At 33.6% G+C, this 21550-nt stretch overlaps 1 protein-coding gene across 1 annotated transcript; it reads left to right on the forward strand.

Annotated features, from left to right (window-relative positions):
- Nucleotides 1–602: 602 nt before the first annotated feature.
- Nucleotides 603–19051, forward strand: LOC128241862 (methionyl-tRNA formyltransferase, mitochondrial-like). The gene is made up of 10 exons (XM_052958972.1): nt 603–1463; nt 1791–1833; nt 4129–4277; nt 4938–5060; nt 5478–5580; nt 6471–6546; nt 8649–8740; nt 9694–9766; nt 17063–17160; nt 18051–19051. Exons 1-10 carry the CDS (start codon nt 817–819, stop codon nt 18216–18218), a joined length of 1572 nt encoding a protein of 523 aa, XP_052814932.1. The 5' UTR covers nt 603–816; the 3' UTR covers nt 18219–19051.
- The last annotated feature ends 2499 nt before the right edge of the window (nt 19052–21550 follow it).

Here is a 21550-nt window from a genome sequence, read left to right on the forward strand (position 1 = left end):
ATCATTTTACAACGATTGTGAATACTTTTATATTAACTTCTGCTTAGCGGTGGGATCGCGAAACCCCTTATAAAATTATATGGGTTACCCAACGAAAAAGACAACAATCGCGCGCAACATCGTGGGGGAAACAAACGTAATCATATCAGGGCCATGGCGGTCCCACTCTCGCCCTTTGAAAATGTCCAAGAAAATAAACGTCATATTTGATAGGACTCTGTTAAAAACGGAGTACCCGGATAAAACCCACTTTTTCGACTTGGTGACCCAGACCAGACTGAAAATCGGTCGGGACGCTTGTGAGATGCGTACGGAATCCTATAATATAACTGAACATATACAACATAATTTACGTTCGATGCCACTCAGACCGGATGATCAAAAATTGGGAAACATATTTAACAAAAAAATACAGCAGAAATGTGCCCCCTTTGTATGTGTCCAACTACACTAATATTATTCCGCACATTTGCGTATGAGGAGTCTTATATCCATGTTTGTGATTTTTAGTGTTATAAAAAACTGCTATTGCAATATTGAGTACTTCCCAACTATTAACACCGTTTCATTAAAATACGTTTTGTTTAAATAAAAAGGTCAAGGTCATTTTCAGAGATCAGCAGACGGTTTGATGAAAATTGTACTTTTGCAAGCCAGGAATAGGAAAATCTGTCGAACCGTTCTAGGACTTAGTGGTCAATGACCTTTCATTGCAATTGTTTTGCTCTGATTATTCGTATATGGAGTTAACGTGCTTTGAACGTAAATTGTAATGTGATTTCGCGGGTGATGTAAAATCACGTCAACACGCATCGAATGATCATGTTTGGACATCTTGGCATTCGGTTTATTCCCAAACTACAAGGAACTCGTAATTTTTGCTCTCAGAGCAAGCTTTCATTCGGTTCATTTACTAATCTGGATTATAGTAACTGTACCATCATCAAATTTGTGACCTCTAATGCTGAGTGTCATGAGCGCATGTTCAAAGTTATGTGTATGGAAGAATTGCAGAAACGGGACTGGTTGTTCTTTCAGAAGAGAAATGAAGGAGGCTTGAATTCAAATGTTTCAAAGCATAAAGCTGAGTTGCTAAATAATAGCGGACAATTTAGCAAAGATGGTCAGAAATTGAAAAACATTGGTCACAAATGTATCACTCCTGAACAGAACAATTCCAACATGCCATTAAGTACAATTAGACCATTGAATTATTGTAGAATGGCATCTAGCCGTAATACATTTTCTCAATTTGGGAGAGTGCTACATGGTCAAATAGATTTTATTTCAAAGCCTCAGACTTTATCAAAGATGATTCATACTTTTGTCATCAGCCAGTTGGCAACATTTGAAGACATGCATAGGGGAACTGTCTTCACAAAAAAGGAGCCACCATGGCGCATCAAGTTCTTTGGAACAGACACCATTTCACTCGAAACATTAGCTAAACTTCATAATAACATGTGAGATTTTGAATATGAATAAAATGGTTACAGCTTTCACATATCCGAAAAAAAAGTAGCACAGTTACATTTTTTGTGACATTTATATAAGTCATTATAATCAGTCTTGAAACTAATGATTTACAAGTGATGTTGTTTGCTTCTATTAAACATGGTACAAGTACTAAAATTAGCTCCTGAATTATGTTGCTTTGTTAAATTATGTTACATTAAACATATTTATATTATATATTTTTACTATAATGCCTTATTTAAAAAAAAATTACTAAAAGTAAAACTGTTTATTTTTCTTTTGTGTCAGATCTACTTTCTTTTTGTAAATTTCAGGACCACAACTGGATCTGTTGTTGAATCATTAGATGTTGTCACGGTAAGAAGTTAATAAGCCTAGGACTCTGTAGTTAAGTCATGCAAAATCATGAGCTCAAAAAGAACATGTTCTTAAATGTTTGCCCATCTGGTAAAAAAAGTGTTTTCACTCTCCTCTTTTATGAAATTCATAGTATGGTACTGTTAACATCTTTAAACTTTATTTTATTTTTTTATCAAGTTTATACTAATTTATTTTTGCTGGATTTTGGTGATATAAATTACTCTGGTCAAACGTGCTTCCACTCAGTTGAGGCAAGATGAATATATGCCATAAGTCTATTCATTTTGCCTTGATTTAAAGGCCCCAAAAAAGAGTTACGGGCCCTAAAAGAACAGGTTAGGTAAAGAGGGAAAACATTATATTTGGTATTGAGTTGTTTTAGTGTGTGCAAAGTTTGTATAGTGTTGCAATTTTGAAAATACTGTATATCAATAAAGTGATTGTAAAATAGCAAATATACTATTGTTTTATTTGATATATATATATATCAATTATTATACTATATTTTCAAAATTCCAACGCTATCGTTTTACTCTTTACATGCATACATGTACACATTCCAGGGCTTTTTCTGCCCATATTGGGAAAAAGACCCTAGACATTTTGGGAAATTTTGCATCGTGAAAATGCGGAAATTGGGAAATTTTACAGTGAAAAGAAAAAGCTGTCTAGTCTCCTGTGAATGAGGAAATTATCTAATATTAGTTTATTTTCCCTTTAAAAGACCCACAATGGCTGAAATATCAATCCTTGGGGTGTTAATATCTATTGCAATAAATCATGACAGATAATATTTCATATCTCTGAATGTGATGAAAATCAATGATTTCTGAGTTCAATTACCAAAAAAACTTCACATCACATAATTTATAAGGATGTTGTAAATGAACCAGTACAGGTAAAAAGAATTTCTAAAAAAAATAAAAAAATAAAAAAATATTTTTTTATTTTTTTTTGGATTGGGATTTTTTTCTGAAGATTGGGAAAAATATCTTATATTTTGCTTTGGGAATGGGTCCGATAGTCGGACCCGTGGGTACTATAGAAAAAGCCCTGCATTCAGACATTGATATTGCAAAGAAAGTAACACATCACAAGTGAACTGTATAAACTCTACGCATACATGTAATAGGCAGAGCTTGACGCTTATTCTAATACTTGGTTTCGGGCAACCACCTAGCCATTTTCACTTGCCCGAATGGATTTTTTACTTGCCCAATTTTTTTGGGCTCATTTTGTTGTTATACTTCACATCAAAACCCATTTCCAGATTCAACCTGCACATCAGGGCTTGCTGTATTTGAAATAAATCAGTTGTCATGAAATTTGTAACTTAGCACATAACATTCAAATTATTAAGGATGAAATAAAATTGAATTAAAAGAACGAACAGTCAAGCTCTTATTATCTTAGCCTTGTAATCTTACATTTATTTTGAAGTAAATTACAATTTATCGCAATGTAAAGTGAAATCGTAAAGTTCCAAAAACCGAGCATCTGAAAATTGGAGCAGTCTGAAAATAGCCAAAATTACCATTCTCGCTGTGTCTGAGTCCAGGAAAATTGTTTCCCCAAAACTCGACCCAGCGTCGTTTTCGTTTCTTTTCATAGCTGGTCTTTTTCTCGGATGACTTAGCCTTTTTACGTTTGAAACATTAAAAAAAACTTGACAGTGTCGACTGTCAAAACGCCATTTATGTACATTGTGAGGGCATTAACTGGAATGCTAGCTATACTGGATGGATTTGGTGCAGCTCACGGGATTGGCCAACGGATCTAGACGGAATTACTCGAGCTCTATCAGAAAATATTCGGCAGTCTTCGCCATCGTAGTTTCTAATGAAAATGTCAGAGGAGCTCCGTTTGACCCGATTTTTCGAGTCAACAACCAATGAGTGCATTAGTTTCGGTTTGATAAATACTCTCCAAGAAGGAGAGTACGGACTACTATTTTTTAACAGAAAAGTTGCCACTATGATGTGTTTTTTTTGTTACTGCCCGATCGGGCAGGTAGATTCTAAAAACTACTGCCCGCCTGCAAAAATTGCCCCGGGCAATCAGGCAGTGGTTAATGTCGAGCCCTGATAGGCATAAAAAATATACCCCCCAAAAAGGTTGGGACTTGGAATAGGGTTGGTCGAATAACAGGAACCACAACATTATTCTCGTTTGGCCTTATAATTGTATACTGTATAAACTGTTCAGATCAATAACTTTTATGAAAGCATGAACATTAAATACACAGTTAACTGTCACACATCATAATGCACATCTTTTCTCTTTTTTTGTAAGGTTCCAGGACCAGTAGAAGAATTTGCCGCGGACCATGGGTTACCTGTTGAGGAATGGCCGATACCGATTGAGAATCAAAAGTATGATGTGGGTGTCCTGGTTTCATTTGGCCATCTAATTCCAGAAAATATCATAAATATGTTTCCATAGTAAGTATATTACTTTACCATTTTAATTGTTTTGAATCAAGAGAGCATTTTTTCTCTCCATTTTTGGAATTGAAAAAAATTATGATAAAAAAATGTATCGTTTTGACTACAATTGGTATTTTCATTTTGGTGTAGAAATGAACCAGAATGCTATAGAAATAGACAGAAAAAATAAAAAAAGAGTTTGAAGTCTGTTTCTTTAAGAATATATTAATTCTCCCATAATAACAATACCGGTAATTTGTGGCCCCAAATTTCTTTTCTTATTTTTCAATGGCATATAATTGGGAAGTTTATTTTCACAATTGTGAAAAAAATAATTTTAGCAGTGGAAAAAAAACACTGCAAATTATAACGCAGAGGGATAATCTTAAATTACTAGGAAATATTCCAGCGTTATAAACTAACTGATTTTGTGCAAGTCTGTCAGACTTTCCACAGGAGCCCGTCAGACATCCAACATGAGTCTGTCCGACTTTCCCCAGTCAGACTTTCCCCATTAGACATTCAGACTTCCTCAGGAGCCTGTTAAGACTCCCCCCAGTCTGACTTCCCATATAAGCCAGTAAGACTTCCTCAGGAGCCTGTGGAATTCCCCCGATCAGACTACTGTACACACAACTCTCAAAAACAATATAAGTGGTGTACATTTTATTTCAGTGGTATACTAAACATGCATCCTAGTCTTCTTCCACGATGGAGAGGAGCTTCACCGATTGTACACACAATTCTCAACAATGACGAGGTTTCAGGCATATCAATCATGGAAATAAGACCTAAACAGTGAATAGAAAACTTAAATATTTGTAGAATTATTTAATCAGGACTTTCAATAAGCGGAAGTAGATGTCCTAGAATTTAACCCTGAGCGTTTTACATATTCATTAAAATTGATAAAAACACCGATCAAAATTGTCTTGGTGGTTTTCTTAATTGTTTTAATGACTGGATAAAGCTCAACACGGAACACATTCTTATGTTGTTAGACACTTAATTTTTGAATGTGAAGAAAATATCTGTGAAAATCTAGCTATGGCATGACTATTGTTATGTAACATGTTTGCCAATCTCAGACTCGTTGGTATCAAGTAATCTTTATTCAATCTTTATCTCTAGCAGATCTTTGAAAACATAATTCTGCTGGTGGTATTTCAATGTGACATCTTTTTATATAGTAATCATAAATGATCTATTTTTCAGTTTTGACATCGGTCCCCTACTTATGCAGCAGCAAGTTTTGGTCCCGCATCGATCAACGTCACCAGAACTTTCTGATTTGCTGAGTCATTTTGGTGCATCTGTGGTGAGTTCTGCATGTTTAAATGTTGTTGATACTTTGGGATAGGTTTTTTAGCCAGTCTGGCTTTTGAAAAAACAAGTTAAGTTATTGTGATAGCTTTTGGTGCCATTGGTGGCATTGTCATGAATAAATTTTAATAATTAAAAAGATATTCACCTCGGCTGCTATTCATAAAACATCTAAAGCCATTTTCTAACTTAAGATTTTGTTCGTTAAGTATCTCACTGATAATATGATGTAATAACTTCATCAAATCAGAAATTTATACTTTTTTTTACTTATTTAATTAAAACTAAATACTTTCATGTTAAAAACATTTGGACTTTTTTTTGATTTAGCTTAGAAAATTGTATGAAATTTACTTAAGAAAATACTTAAGATGTTTTATGAATAGCTACCCTGTATCTTATATCACATGTTTACCTGGGATAATAATCACATCTTGAGTAAGGCACATAACTTTGGCTTTAACAGTTGTAAAGTTATACCCCCTTATGACTTCATAACTAGACAAACCGGAAGACCTTACCAATGGTCACATTTAGCTAACAAGATTGATTTATCAAATGTTGTAATTACTTGTTTCACAATGTTGATGAAATAAATACATTCAAAACCCGCTGGCACGATATCCTAGGGATCGGTCAAAATACTTCGAGCCTCGCGATTATCGAGCCAAGTGGAAATGCTTAGAGTACAACCAAATCGGTCCTTAACATTTAGTTTGAGCCAACGTGGAAATCAAACCAATTGATATCGAGCCAACGGGTTTTGACTGTAAATTCAAACTTGGTGTTGCAAGTCATACCTGGTTTAGATATGTGATAGTTAATTGTGTATTCTCTTAGAGGATAATTCAGACCAATATGGTAAATAGTTTTTAACTTTTCTAGATGTTGAGGTGTCTGAAGAACCTTCCTGTAATGGAGAGATTTGAACATGAGCAGGAGAAATATGGTGTCACATATGGTATGTAAAAGCCTCAAATTCAAAATAATTCTTAGATCATTAGGGTTCAGGCCAGGAGCTAAATCACTAGGGTTTTAGCAAAGATTTAAAAAGGACAGGGTGCTGCAGAAAATGGACGGGGTGCTGCACAAAAAGGACGGGGTGCTGCAGAAAATGGACGGGGTGCTGCAGAAAATGGACAGCGTGCTGCAGAGAAAATGGATGGGGTGCTGCAGAAAATGGACGGGGTGCTGCAGAAAAAGGACAGGGTGCTGCAGAAAATGGACGGGGTGCTGCAGAAAAAGGACGGGGTGCTGCAGAAAATGGAAGGGGTGCTGCAGAAAATGGACGGGGTGCTGCAGAAAAAGGACAGGGTGCTGCAGAAAATGGACGGGGTGCTTAGGGTATAAAGGGCACATTAAATCAGGTTATAAAGAACATGAACATTATGAATTAGGCAGAAAAGATTAGAAACTTGTGTTTAATTGAAATAATACTTGGTTTCAACTGCCAGATATGTCAAGTATGTATGTATTTTTTATCGTATTATAAGTTTAAACAAAAATAAAAAAATGTTTGACAGCCTTGAGCATTTAATTCTATGAAGGCAGTGGGGTGCCAATGCTGGTGTCCATGAGGACAGGGTGCAGCACCCTAAATCTTGAGCTGAACAAAACATAAAACTCAAATGTTTCTACTTTTTACCTTTCTTTTCTGTTTTACAAATAATATGACTTATGGACAGTTGCTCAACGTTTTATACAGAGTTTATAGGGTTAGAACAGATTATACACATTGGCTAATGAACTAGATAGCATACGAATCAGCAGAGATATTGGGAATAAAGGCGTAAAGCTGTTGACGATGTTTATTAAAGATAAAATTATCTCATGTATAACCGTTTTAAATTGGTGTTTACTTTGAAAAAGTGTTTGACATCAACATAATATAACATTTATGAAATGGATGCGTGGCAAGTCTTATAAATCTTTCTCCAATATTAACAGTTGTGAAAGAAAATAAAAAGTGTTTTAATTATTGTACTTTTCTGTTTCACATATTGAGCTTGTGTTCCATTTCATATATAAAAACTCCAGGTCTGTTTCATATATTTACACCAAGTTCTGTTTTATATATTCAAATGAAGTTCTGTTTCACATATTGAGACTAAGTTCTGAAATCATGTTCTTGTTCACAGTGACATATTGAAACCAAGTTCTGTTTAACATTTCAAAATCAAGTTTTGTTTCACATTTCAAAATCAAGTTCTGTTTCACATTTCAAAATCAAGTTCTGTTTCATATTTGAAAATCAAGTTCTGTTTCACATATTGACATCAAGTTCTGTTTCACATATTTAAACCAGGTTCTGTTTCACATATTGAAACCAGGTACTATTTCACATATTAAAATCAAGTTCTGTTTCACATATTGACATCAACTTCTGTTTCACACTTTGAAACCAGGTTCTGTTTCACATTTGGAAATCAAGATCTGTTTCACATTTGGAAATCAAGTTCTGTTTCACATATTGACATCAAGTTCTGTTTCACATATTGAAACCAGGTACTGTTTCACATATTAAAATCAAGTTCTGTTTCACATTTTGAAATCAAGTTCTATTTGATTTTCACATACTTCGAACCAACTTCTGTTTCACACTTTGAAACCAGGTTCTGTTTCACATATAAAAACCCAGTTGGCTTGTGTAGGTTCCATTGTAAATAGTTTAGTTGAAGCCACATTCAAAAGACAAGTGCTTTAATCAACATGTCAAGAATAGAAACCAAAATCTTACGGGGTGTTTTTACAGGCAACATTTGACTGGTTACAATTTTATTTTTGACATTCAGATAGCTTGAAAATGGTCATTTCATTACTGTATTTTTCAAAGTTTTCCTACGGGAGGTGACACCCGTCCAGCTACCACCCATATAACTTTTTCAGACCACACCAATGATAAACCCTTCACATTGTCACAACTCACTCAAGTGTATGGACGTACAATTCAAAATGCTTCAGGTACACCCTTGACATTTGTTCTTACAACATCATTGTATAAACTTGTATGCTTGATAGAATTTTACCAATAATACAATGAAGACTGGATTTTATTTTTTCCAGCTCATAAAATCAAGCTCAATAATTCACACATAGACTGGCATAACCAGACAGCTATAGAGGTGGACTGCCAGTATAGAGCCATTGGGGATCAGGTTAGTAGATAGAGATATTCATAACTGTTGAGTGAATTTTTTTTATGCAATTTACTGCCTTTCAAAGGCCGTTTTCCTTTGAGAGACAATGTCCATTTTCCCCTCAAAAATATTTTGTTTTCCCAATTTGATAAATGCATAATGTTAATGAATAAAAAAAGCAATGAATTTCTTGAAAAATTAAAACAAAATCTTATCAAGACTAAATCTTTCACAGCATAATGTATGCATAAAAAATTGAAAACAAGTATATTTGCCAAATATATTAGCTATTTTGGCCTGAATTTGTATTTTTCCCAATTTGCAAGGAACAGGCGGTAAAAAAAATCCAAAAAAAATCACTGCAGTGTTTTTATGGGTGATATATTTCAATAATGAATATTTGATAGATGCTTTACTCAATAGTTTAACTGTTTGCAAACCAAATCAGGGATCAAACCTCTTCGAAATTGTGGGAAAAGAACACACTGTGTTTTCTGATTCCATATCACACCATAACCTGTCTCACATATGTATATCTACTTCCACAATATTGCGGTCAAATTTAAATTTAATTTAGAAAAAAACATGGTAAAATGTTTTATAATATGTGGGTTATAGGTATAAGATAAATGAAATACTATGTTTGACAATTGAGATTGTATCATTTTTCATTGGTTGCGTAAACATATGGGAGACAAGAAGTGATCATATATGTTAAATTATAATAAGTTACACGATGGACTACTGTCATAAATCAATTATTTGCCTTAAAAATTGGCAATATTTGATTCTGATTTTCAATGATCATCATTGCTATTAGTCATATATTTAAAATATATGACTAATAGCAATGATGATCATTGAAAATCAGAATCAAATATTGCCAATTTTTAAGGCAAATAATTGATTTATGACAGTAGTCCATCGTGTAACTTATTACTTTTCTTGAATATGTTGTCTTTTCATTTTAGTTTCCACTGAAAACAGAACTAGATGGTCAACCAATGAAACTGCAGAATGTTGTTGATCCATACCTTTTGAAAGGTTTGTTTCTTAACCGATTGTTTTTCAAAATGACTGTCAGAGAGATCAGAGGTACGATTTTTATTGATAAATAGCTGTGATTAAGGTCCAGGGTGTTAGTATTTGACTAGAGTTCTTCTTGTTTATGAAAAATACAACCCCTCTTATTGAACTATGGAGTTGTTAAGCTGTGTTTTAAATTTTCTGTAAACTTAACAAAAGTATATGAGGAAAATCTTTGAAAATAAAAACAGACAAGTATGAGTATCTCCTGTTAAAGGGGCAAGACACCAGATGATACAATTGCAAGAAAGAAAAAGAAAATTGTCAAAAACTTAATGAAATTGACATTTTTTTGTACAACACATTGAATGTTACTTACTAATCATTCAATGTATCACTTACGACATATGCATCTTTCGCAGTTTTTACACATTTTTCCAATTCAAAATGTGCTAGGGTTGTCTACCACGTAAATCCCAGTATATTTAAAAATAGCATCGATATATTTATCTGTACTCATAAACAGATATGACTTAATCTGGGAAACCATTGTGCGCTATTTTGAACCGGGAAACACAGATGAGACAGCAACATGATTGTTGCGTTTATTATTTTAACCATGTAAAGTGATGTATTACTACAAGGCTTCCGATAAAGGAAGTTTGGAAGTATATTACTCCCTAGAAATGGGTTAAAACTTCCAAAATTGATTCCTTGGAAGTACAAAAACTTCCATATTTTTTAAGTAAATTTCCAATTCACATAATTTCATAATTATTTATATCACCTGAAGAAATAATTATATAATAATACCATAATTATATATATCACCTGAAGAAATTTCGGCATTAAAAGATCTCCGGGAAGATAAAAATATCATAGTAAAAAAGGCAGACAAGAGTGCCACTATTGTCATAATGAATCGGACAGATTATATAAATGAAGTAGACAGACAACTTGAAAATGATATACATTATTGTAAACTTTCGAACAACCCACAAGAACAGTTCTCTAAGGAAATTATACATGAAGTGTCAAAAATCAATAACATCAGTGAAAAAATTAAAAGCAAATTACTCCCGTGCACTAACAATAGAGTGCCTGCTTTCTACGTCCTGCCGAAGATTCACAAAGATGTCAACAATGCTTTACCGCTCGGATACCCGGGCCGACCTATAGTATCGGGATGCAAATCATTAACAGAAAATATATCTTCATATGTTGACAGCGTCTTAAAATCTCACATGGAAAATTTGCCATCTTTTGTAAAGGACACTACAGACTTCATCAAGAAATTACGATCTTTATCCGTTTTAAAAAAAGATGCATTTTTAGTGACACTTGACGTCAGCTCTCTTTATACTAACATTCCACATGATGATGGTATAGCAGCATGCAGATCCTTCCTTGAACAAGACAAGTCTAACTCTCTTGGATATATTGAGGACATCTCAAACTTAATCAAACTTGTATTAACAAAGAACAATTTTCAATTCAACGATGCAAACTACCTACAGATTTTAGGAACAGCTATGGGCACGAAAATGGCACCGTGCTTTGCATCTTTGTTTATGGGAAAGTTTGAACAAGATTTTCTTAAAAACTGTTCCAAAAAACCGTTACTATGGTTGCGTTTTCTTGATGACATTTTCTTCATATGGGAACATTCTGAAGATGAATTAACGGCTTTTCTTCACGATATCAACAAAGTCCACAAAAATATTAAATTTACAAATAATGTCTCTAAAACATGTGTTTCATTCTTGGATGTCCATATCGAAAAAGACTTAAAGGGTTGTTTGGAAACAAGCGTTTTTGAAAAATCAACAAATTGCCACCAATACATAGAATACTCTTCGTGTCATCCAAAAAAGTGCAAGGTCGGCATCCCCTACAGCCAGGCTAAACGCTATAGAAGAATAACATCAAGTGATGACCGTTTCCATGAGGAATGTGATAAACTAAAAACCTATTTTGAAGAACGAAACTATCCAATTTCTGTTATAGATGAAGCTGTTTCGAAAACATTTTCCATCAGTGCAGGGGACGCCTTGCAGCCAAATGTTAAATCATCGGAAAAAGACATTATTCCTTTTGTGTGTACTTTTAATCCATCATTACCAAACATTGGTAAAATTATAAACCAATATTGGGGACTACTCAGATATTCAAAAAGTAAAGCTGTTCAAGATCTCATTAACTACAAACCAATTGTTGCATATAAGCGGCCTAAAAATATTCAAGATATACTTGTGAATTCTAAACTTACAAATGTTGTCACTAACGGGTTCGTTACTAAATGTAATAGATCCAGATGTTCACATTGTTGTACTATTTTTGAAAATGACAAATTTTCAAGTACATATTTTTGCAAAGAATTTAAGATAAATCATGAATTGTCCTGTTCTTCTACAGGTGTTATATATGTTATCAATTGCAAAAAATGTAAAAAGCAATATGTTGGTCAGACACAACAAAAATGTAGTCAGAGAATGAACAGTCATAAGTTTGATATAATGCATTTTCCAGATTCATATACAAATGTGTCTGAACATTTTAATGCTCCTGACCACAGTATCAATGATTTTTCTTTTATGCCAATTGATAAAATTGAGAACAATTGGAAACGATTATTAAAGGAGAGTAAATGGATGCACATTCTTGGCACAGTCATCCCTAATGGTATGAATTCAAAAATATTATTTTAATTCTTCTTGCAGAATTAAAAATCACAGAATTAATCTGGTTTATAACTGTTTTAACCTATTTAATGTTGCATAGTTTATACTGGTTTATTGATGTTTGTTTATGCATTTATATTGCATTTTACCAGTATAATTGTATCTCTTTAGATCCTATAAGACATTATTTTGCGCAAAAATGTATGCTATATTTTGACGTTATCAACGTTGACGTCATTTGATGTTGACGTCATTTCCTGTTCATTATATACATACAACCTGATGAAGGCCGAATGGCCGAAACGTTGTTTCATAAATAAATAATTTGTGTTGAAGTTGGACTTCTTTAATTATCACCATATCTACTGTCTTAAGAAGTCTTTGGTATCAATATAGATCCTTCAACATGGATTTAGAAATTTTGCGCAGAAAACTAGAGAAAATGGCAGACTTCCAAATGAGGAAATCAACACATATGCGTTTTTTGGAGAACTGCATATCAGAAAACGTGGCTCCAACTGGTCTGAGGCTGAAACTACAAGTACAAGTTGGAGATAATGATCATCTTCAAGCAGCTGTTGACAGAGTGCTAAACAAGATGTCTTTGGAGATTACACGGCTCGTTGCAGAAGATCATCACAGACAACTTCATAACTCCAAAGGTAAAATGCTTGAACTTGAAACACAGTTTAAACAACTGATAAACAATGAACGTGAAGCAAATAACATTTCACAAGAAATCTATGAACATGTTGACACCAAGAAAAATGCAATTGTTGCGAAACAAGAGAAGAAGCTCAAACAACTTGTTAAAGCACGAGACTGTATTGCAAAACAACCTTCTCCAGAGACATCTCCGCCAGAACAATGTGAAAATAGAAGGGAAAATGCTCAAACTAAAAAAGGAAATGGTTCAACTTTTAGAACATTGCACCAGAAAAAAATGCTTATAAATAAAGATAAGCATTCAAAAAACGCGCAGTCCCCGGGCACCAACAAGACCAGCTACAGCGAAGCCGTAAAGATGGGGAAACAACAACAGCAGCAGCATTCAAAAAACGCGCAGTCCCCGGGCACCAACAAGACCAGTTACAGCGAAGCCGTAAATATGGGGAAACAACAACAGCAGCAGCATCAACACCAACTCCAGCAAAAAAAGCAAAGGCAACAGAAAGATCAACGACACCAACAGCAAAAGAATCAACAACAGCAACAACAACAACAACCACAAACCAACCATCAACAGCAACAACAAACACAAAACAGAAATGGCAACATCCCAAAACAACACTGGAGAACGGTTACCAAAAAGAACAAGAATCATCGAGAAAAGGAAACCCTGTTAACAACAATAGAGAGACTAATCCAGTGCCTACGAAATCAACAAGAAACCGGAGATTCGTCAGACTTTCAAGCAGGAGGAAATGGAAAAAACACAAGAAAATAAATAAAGAAATTGAAAGGGGTAAGAAAACTGTTTTAAACCTATCAAATAAGATTTTAAATAACAACCACTACCGCTTACTTGGAAAAGGTTTGAAATACTGTGTAACTCCGAAACCCCATAGTCAAATTCAATTTAAACAAGACATATTTGAATTTACAAGGAGGCTCAGGCTTAAAGAATTTTTCGGAAACCGAGAGTATAGTGAGCTCTCAACAGAACATGAGAATACTACTGAAAAATGGGAAAATAAGAGACAAAATAATTCTACATTCATTCCTCATTCAGGTCGAGATACTACCTTGGATTTTTATATTGATGCAATTACAAATGAACTTTTGCTTCAAACCAAAAAATATAAATATCAGTCAAATATATCACCTGAAGAAATTTCGGCATTAAAAGATCTCCGGGAAGATAAAAATATCATAGTAAAAAAGGCAGACAAGAGTGCCACTATTGTCATAATGAATCGGACAGATTATATAAATGAAGTAGACAGACAACTTGAAAATGATATACATTATTGTAAACTTTCGAACAACCCACAAGAACAGTTCTCTAAGGAAATTATACATGAAGTGTCAAAAATCAATAACATCAGTGAAAAAATTAAAAGCAAATTACTCCCGTGCACTAACAATAGAGTGCCTGCTTTCTACGTCCTGCCGAAGATTCACAAAGATGTCAACAATGCTTTACCGCTCGGATACCCGGGCCGACCTATAGTATCGGGATGCAAATCATTAACAGAAAATATATCTTCATATGTTGACAGCGTCTTAAAATCTCACATGGAAAATTTGCCATCTTTTGTAAAGGACACTACAGACTTCATCAAGAAATTACGATCTTTATCCGTTTTAAAAAAAGATGCATTTTTAGTGACACTTGACGTCAGCTCTCTTTATACTAACATTCCACATGATGATGGTATAGCAGCATGCAGATCCTTCCTTGAACAAGACAAGTCTAACTCTCTTGGATATATTGAGGACATCTCAAACTTAATCAAACTTGTATTAACAAAGAACAATTTTCAATTCAACGATGCAAACTACCTACAGATTTTAGGAACAGCTATGGGCACGAAAATGGCACCGTGCTTTGCATCTTTGTTTATGGGAAAGTTTGAACAAGATTTTCTTAAAAACTGTTCCAAAAAACCGTTACTATGGTTGCGTTTTCTTGATGACATTTTCTTCATATGGGAACATTCTGAAGATGAATTAACGGCTTTTCTTCACGATATCAACAAAGTCCACAAAAATATTAAATTTACAAATAATGTCTCTAAAACATGTGTTTCATTCTTGGATGTCCATATCGAAAAAGACTTAAAGGGTTGTTTGGAAACAAGCGTTTTTGAAAAATCAACAAATTGCCACCAATACATAGAATACTCTTCGTGTCATCCAAAAAAGTGCAAGGTCGGCATCCCCTACAGCCAGGCTAAACGCTATAGAAGAATAACATCAAGTGATGACCGTTTCCATGAGGAATGTGATAAACTAAAAACCTATTTTGAAGAACGAAACTATCCAATTTCTGTTATAGATGAAGCTGTTTCGAAAACATTTTCCATCAGTGCAGGGGACGCCTTGCAGCCAAATGTTAAATCATCGGAAAAAGACATTATTCCTTTTGTGTGTACTTTTAATCCATCATTACCAAACATTGGTAAAATTATAAACCAATATTGGGGACTACTCAGATATTCAAAAAGTAAAGCTGTCCAAGATCTCATTAACTACAAACCAATTGTTGCATATAAGCGGCCTAAAAATATTCAAGATATACTTGTGAATTCTAAACTTACAAATGTTGTCACTAACGGGTTCGTTACTAAATGTAATAGATCCAGATGTTCACATTGTTGTACTATTTTTGAAAATGACAAATTTTCAAGTACATATTTTTGCAAAGAATTTAAGATAAATCATGAATTGTCCTGTTCTTCTACAGGTGTTATATATGTTATCAATTGCAAAAAATGTAAAAAGCAATATGTTGGTCAGACACAACAAAAATGTAGTCAGAGAATGAACAGTCATAAGTTTGATATAAAGCATTTTCCAGATTCATATACAAATGTGTCTGAACATTTTAATGCTCCTGACCACAGTATCAATGATTTTTCTTTTATGCCAATTGATAAAATTGAGAACAATTGGAAACGATTATTAAAGGAGAGTAAATGGATGCACATTCTTGGCACAGTCATCCCTAATGGTATGAATTCAAAAATATTATTTTAATTCTTCTTGCAGAATTAAAAATCACAGAATTAATCTGGTTTATAACTGTTTTAACCTATTTAATGTTGCATAGTTTATACTGGTTTATTGATGTTTGTTTATGCATTTATATTGCATTTTACCAGTATAATTGTATCTCTTTAGATCCTATAAGACATTATTTTGCGCAAAAATGTATGCTATATTTTGACGTTATCAACGTTGACGTCATTTGATGTTGACGTCATTTCCTGTTCATTATATACATACAACCTGATGAAGGCCGAATGGCCGAAACGTTGTTTCATAAATAAATAATTTGTGTTGAAGTTGGACTTCTTTAATTATCACCAATTCAAACTATCAAAACCTGGTGTCAATATTAATTTTAAGGTAACAATTTCAATCAGTCTTTAAGAGAGATGAACCATTATAGTTTAAGTATGTGAATTTGGCAAGTTAAAGTTGCAAATTATTTGATTTTTAATACTAACTGAAAAATAGTGGAAAAAGATATCTTATTCAGGAGACCTAAACTTCCACATTTAAGTGAAAAACTTCCAAATTTGATGGACAGGAAGTTCATACTTCCAGATTCAAATTCTTAATGGAAGCCCTGATTACTACTAGCTCGAATTGGCAATCGGTAAAACCGTATTTGCATCCCTGGTGTCTAGCCCCTTTAATGGCATTCCAAAGTTGTTTTAAGGGCTGGGTCAGTATTTATAAAACATCTTATATCATTTCTTAACTTATTAAGTTGATTTTTTTTTTTTCATGGTTAAATTAAAAGAACAGTATAAGTGTTTTTAAAAATAGAAGTAAGCATTTCAGATATTTTTATGATCAGTGATATACTTAACTTAGGAAAATGACTTAAGATGTTTTATGAATACCAGCCTCGCTTTGCAGTGCTTAAGCATTTAAAGAAAATCATTCTTGCATTTTTCAGACGTAGGGGGTAAGGGCTATTTGGGAAAGCTACCTACGTCAGAACCGGGCACTGTTGGCTACAGTAAGCAACATGGCTGTATCGTTGTCAAGTGTAAGGTAAGATCAATTGTGATTAAGTCCAGATTTAAGAAAAGAAGGGTTATAAAAGCTGCACTCTCACAGATTGATTGTTTTGACAACTTTTTTTTTTGGTCTTAGAATGAGACAATTTTTGCTTAATGTCCTGACAAAAGAGCAGATCACAGTTTTAATATTTACGTTTGAAAATTGATGTTTTATGGCTAAAAGCTTTACTATCGCTTTAAGAAAAATGAAATTATAGGCAGTTCACCATACAATTGTGCTCAGTTTAATTGTTATCTTATATGACTGAAATGAAACCAATGATAAGATGATTCTGAGACAAAAAATAATAAAAAGGTAAAAACTGTCAATTTGTGAGAGTGCAGCTTTATGAACTCACTGAATATCAGAAGCAGGCACAGTCAACTTCAATAAGGTACATGACTTATTGATGGTTTGTAATTGGTAAATTTGTTGCCTAGCTGCCTTAGTCAATAACAATTATGCTTATAGATGCTGCTTGAAGTTGTCTAGTTAGCGTACTCACTTCTCACCAAGGCTTTCCAGGTTTGATTCCTGGCCTGGGCGTATTTGAGTTTCATTTGTTGTCACCAAGCTTGTGTGGGTTTTCTCTGCTTTCTCTGATTTGCCCCACAACACAAGATCACACTCTCGCACAACATTGTGCCAATTAGAGTGACTTAGCATAAGTCATCACTTTCTTCACGATTGTTGTAAAATAGATATATAGAAGCTGCTGATTGACATTTTAAAGTAAAAACAAATTAATGTTAAAGATTTTAATTGAAATTAATGGCTTCCCATAGAAAATACATGTTAAATAAAGCTAATGTTTTTATATATTGAGAAATTCATATTATTGCTTTAAACAAATGCTCATATTTTTTTTTTTCGATTTTCAGGTAGGACTTGTTGGATTTGAAACTGTGATAGTGAAAAAGAAACTGACAGCTCAGTCTTTCTACAATGGCTACCTGAACAAGAGAGACCACGTACAGTTCTCCAGCCTCCCGAATAATTTGAACAGATACACATCCTTAGAAAAGATCCCTATGCAAAATCAGATGTAATTTAGGTTTATTTAGGGACTTTGTACAGTTTACCAGCCTCCCGAATAATTTGAAAAGATATACATCTTAAGAAAAGGTTCCTATGCAGAATCAGATGTGATTCAGTTTTATTTAGGGACTTTGTACAGTTTGTAAGCCTCACCAATGACCTTGAACAGACACATGTCTTTAAAAAATGGTTTCTATGCAGAATCAGATGTGATTCAGTTTTAGTTAGGGACTTTGTACAGTTTGTAAGCCTCACCAATGACCTTGAACAGACACATGTCTTTAAAAAATGGTTTCTATGCAGAATCAGATGTGATTTAGGGACTTGGGACTTTGTTCAGTTTACCAGCCTCAAGAATGACTTGAACAGATACACATCGTCTTTACAAACAGTTCCTTTACAGAATCAGATGTGATTTAAGTTTATTACAAGCCTTATGAACAGACAGGATTCCAATGAAATAGACGTGTGATCTTGTGTGTAACAGTGTTTAAGGTGACCAGAATCACACTTCTTTGTTTGTCCTTTAAAGAATCGGTTGTGGCAAGTTTATAAGCTACTTATGAACTAAATGGTAAAAGTTCCTTTGAAAAATCTGATGTGATGATGTGTGAAACAACCTTTTAGTTGACTTGCATAGTAATGCTTGTGATCTCAAGAAATTGGACCAAAAACGGTGTTATATTGAATGATTTTTGGTGCCAAAATGACTTAATTATACAAAGAGAGACAATGTAAAGGCTACTAGCCTTTTGAACATTTTGAAACAGGTGCATCATAATATGTCTTTGGAGAAACTTTGTTTTGAAGAATCGGATGTGATTATAAATTATTTAACTCTTGATTGACCTGCGTAGATGTGCTTATTTGAATTATTCAAATTAGATGCCATGATAAATTGCATAAAATGACTCTTGATTTCCTTGCTTCACTCCTTTCAGGAATAGGAAGGTCTAGATACAAGATACAAGAATATTTAAAGTTGGCTAGATGATAACAAAAAACATTAGCTTAATGAGCTATTTTCCGACACGAATAACATAACATATGTCAAAACATAACAAAGAGCTGATGACCTTGAAATAAAAGCATATAGTTTTTAAATAGGTACAAAAAGTTATGAATATATATGTTAAGTTATGAACTCAAAAGTATTCCTACTAAATTGCAGGTAAAGGTATGATAATAATTGAATATAAGATCGATAGACAAATGTGACCAGCCAAAATCGTTTTTTCTATAATCAGTTACTGCATCATATCAATATTTTTTTTAAACCAAAAATCCGAATGTAAATGACCCAAATAAAATTATCTTTGTCTTAACAAAACATTGCACCATGGGTACTTAACTTATTTGCTACAAAGCCTATTTCTGCTGGTTGATCAACTTAAGGCATCAGAAATGACTTCATCTGGTATACATCTTTGGAAAAGATGTGATCAAAGAATAAGTTAAGGGAAAATAAAAAGCTTGAAATGAAAAATGTCTTCAAAGTTGCCTGTGTATAGTGGTGACCTTGATGTCGTCAATGTGTTTGATGTGCAAAATCTTAAATCTTCTCCATAACAATAAACTGTTCAAGGCTTGCAAAACTTAGTACACATGATGCAAGGGTTACACATAAGGTCCAGGTTTGTCATTTTATCAAGCAATATTATTGGTAACAAAAATAAAAATTAAATTTGCTTTTGGTATGCTTGAGACTCATGGGGCCATTTTTTTAAAAAAAGATCTTGGTTGATTTAAGTCCTAAATCAAAATGATCCTAGTGTCATATTTTCGTTATTTTCCTACATATTTGTGTAAATAGAGCTTTAGCCAGTAATGAAAATATAGGAAATCATGAAATAAAGATAATCAATGTGTTGCTATTTTTTATAAAGACTTGAGGTAAATGAAGTTACAATTGAAATCCTTTATTGAAATGAGCCACTGAACACTGAGTGAACATCAGATATAGGCATTGAAGAATCAGAATGATCAATTTCAAATTAAATTTTGATTTAATTACAATATTAATATACAAAATGTATATGAAAGAGAACCTATAGAGTCAAAAAGTAGATGAATTGCTCTTCATACATAGCCAAGTACACCTAAGGGTGACAATGTCAGTTGGCAATCCATCGCCTCTGCCAATCCAAATAAGTAATATAGTTACTGCCGAACTACCCAAATTATTGCAATTATACACAATAACTATTAAGTGCAGGTTACATGCATGCATAGTTTTCAGGGGTCCAACGTGAAATGTGTTCGCCGAAACTTAAGTGAGGGAAATTGTGTGAAGCCGAATAAAATGGTGGTGTTGAAAGTAATTTTGGTGTTTCAAGGATGTATAATTTTACCTGGTAATTAAGTTATATCACCTTTCTCGCAATATAAATAGGCCTACCCGGAGACCACACGTGTAAGCGTCTCTCGGTTTTTTAACCTATGTTTCTAGAGGCCTTTACAAAAAAGTTATTGAATGTATAAGCTGAACGATTGATTGTTTACAAAGTGAAAATAGAAAATTGCGTGACTTGAAACTGTGTTTTCGCCCAAGTTTACCATTCTTGTACCTGCTTTAGGTATTTGTTATTGAATATTTGCATTATTTATCTTTTCGACCGCTGCTGCACTTACATGGGTATATACGGCCGATTTTTTCATGTTTAAACACCTTTTATGTTGGGCGACGAATGCAGATTTTGTGTGAAGCAGAATCAGAGTATACATGTGTTAATAAAATTTTAATTAAGACATGAGCTGTAACACATGTTAACAATTATAAAAAAAGGAAATATGAACGTACCGTGTATTTGTTATGCAAAATTACTTGTATAGTATTCCAGCAATTCATCTATATGAACTCGGAAATCAAATTATTACTCGGTAAACAAATGTAAGAACTCTTGATGTAACACGAACGTCCCGGAATACGGCAAATACAATGAATGCAATATAATCAGTATGATTTTATCTTACCAACGAAAATACGTTTTAAAGCAGTTAAAGTCTATCCATACCCATACCCAACCCCACCAACCTCGGCAGTTGTCTTGCAATGGATCTTTGGGTACAACGCTAAATGATATAATAATAAAGCACAATGGCTTACTTTCACTGAAATGTACTGATATTTATGTTGTCTAACCTTGTCTAAGATAATTTGTTAAAAGTATATGGTATTCTTATCAATGCAGGATTATAGATAGTGGAATTTCACGCCAATGTATAACCCATTAGCAATATCACTTTAAAGCTGCCCCCTTACAGATTTACCATTTTTATAACTTTTTTATTTTTTGTCTTGGAAAGAGAACATTTTTGCGTAAATATCTGCAAACCAATGATA

Source organism: Mya arenaria, chromosome 7, assembly GCF_026914265.1.
Source record: "Mya arenaria isolate MELC-2E11 chromosome 7, ASM2691426v1".
Taxonomy (NCBI): domain Eukaryota; kingdom Metazoa; phylum Mollusca; class Bivalvia; order Myida; family Myidae; genus Mya; species Mya arenaria.

What these genes read in the sequence shown, in the direction of transcription:
- LOC128241862 (XM_052958972.1), top strand. Translation starts at nt 817, where the DNA reads ATGATCATGTTTGGACATCTTGGCATTCGGTTTATTCCCAAACTACAA. An exon ending in AATCATTAGATGTTGTCACG is followed by an intron (nt 1,834 to 4,128) that starts GTAAGAAGTTAA and finishes TTTTTTTGTAAG; the next exon opens with GTTCCAGGACCAGTAGAAGA. An exon ending in GTATCGTTGTCAAGTGTAAG is followed by an intron (nt 17,161 to 18,050) that starts GTAAGATCAATT and finishes TTCGATTTTCAG; the next exon opens with GTAGGACTTGTTGGATTTGA.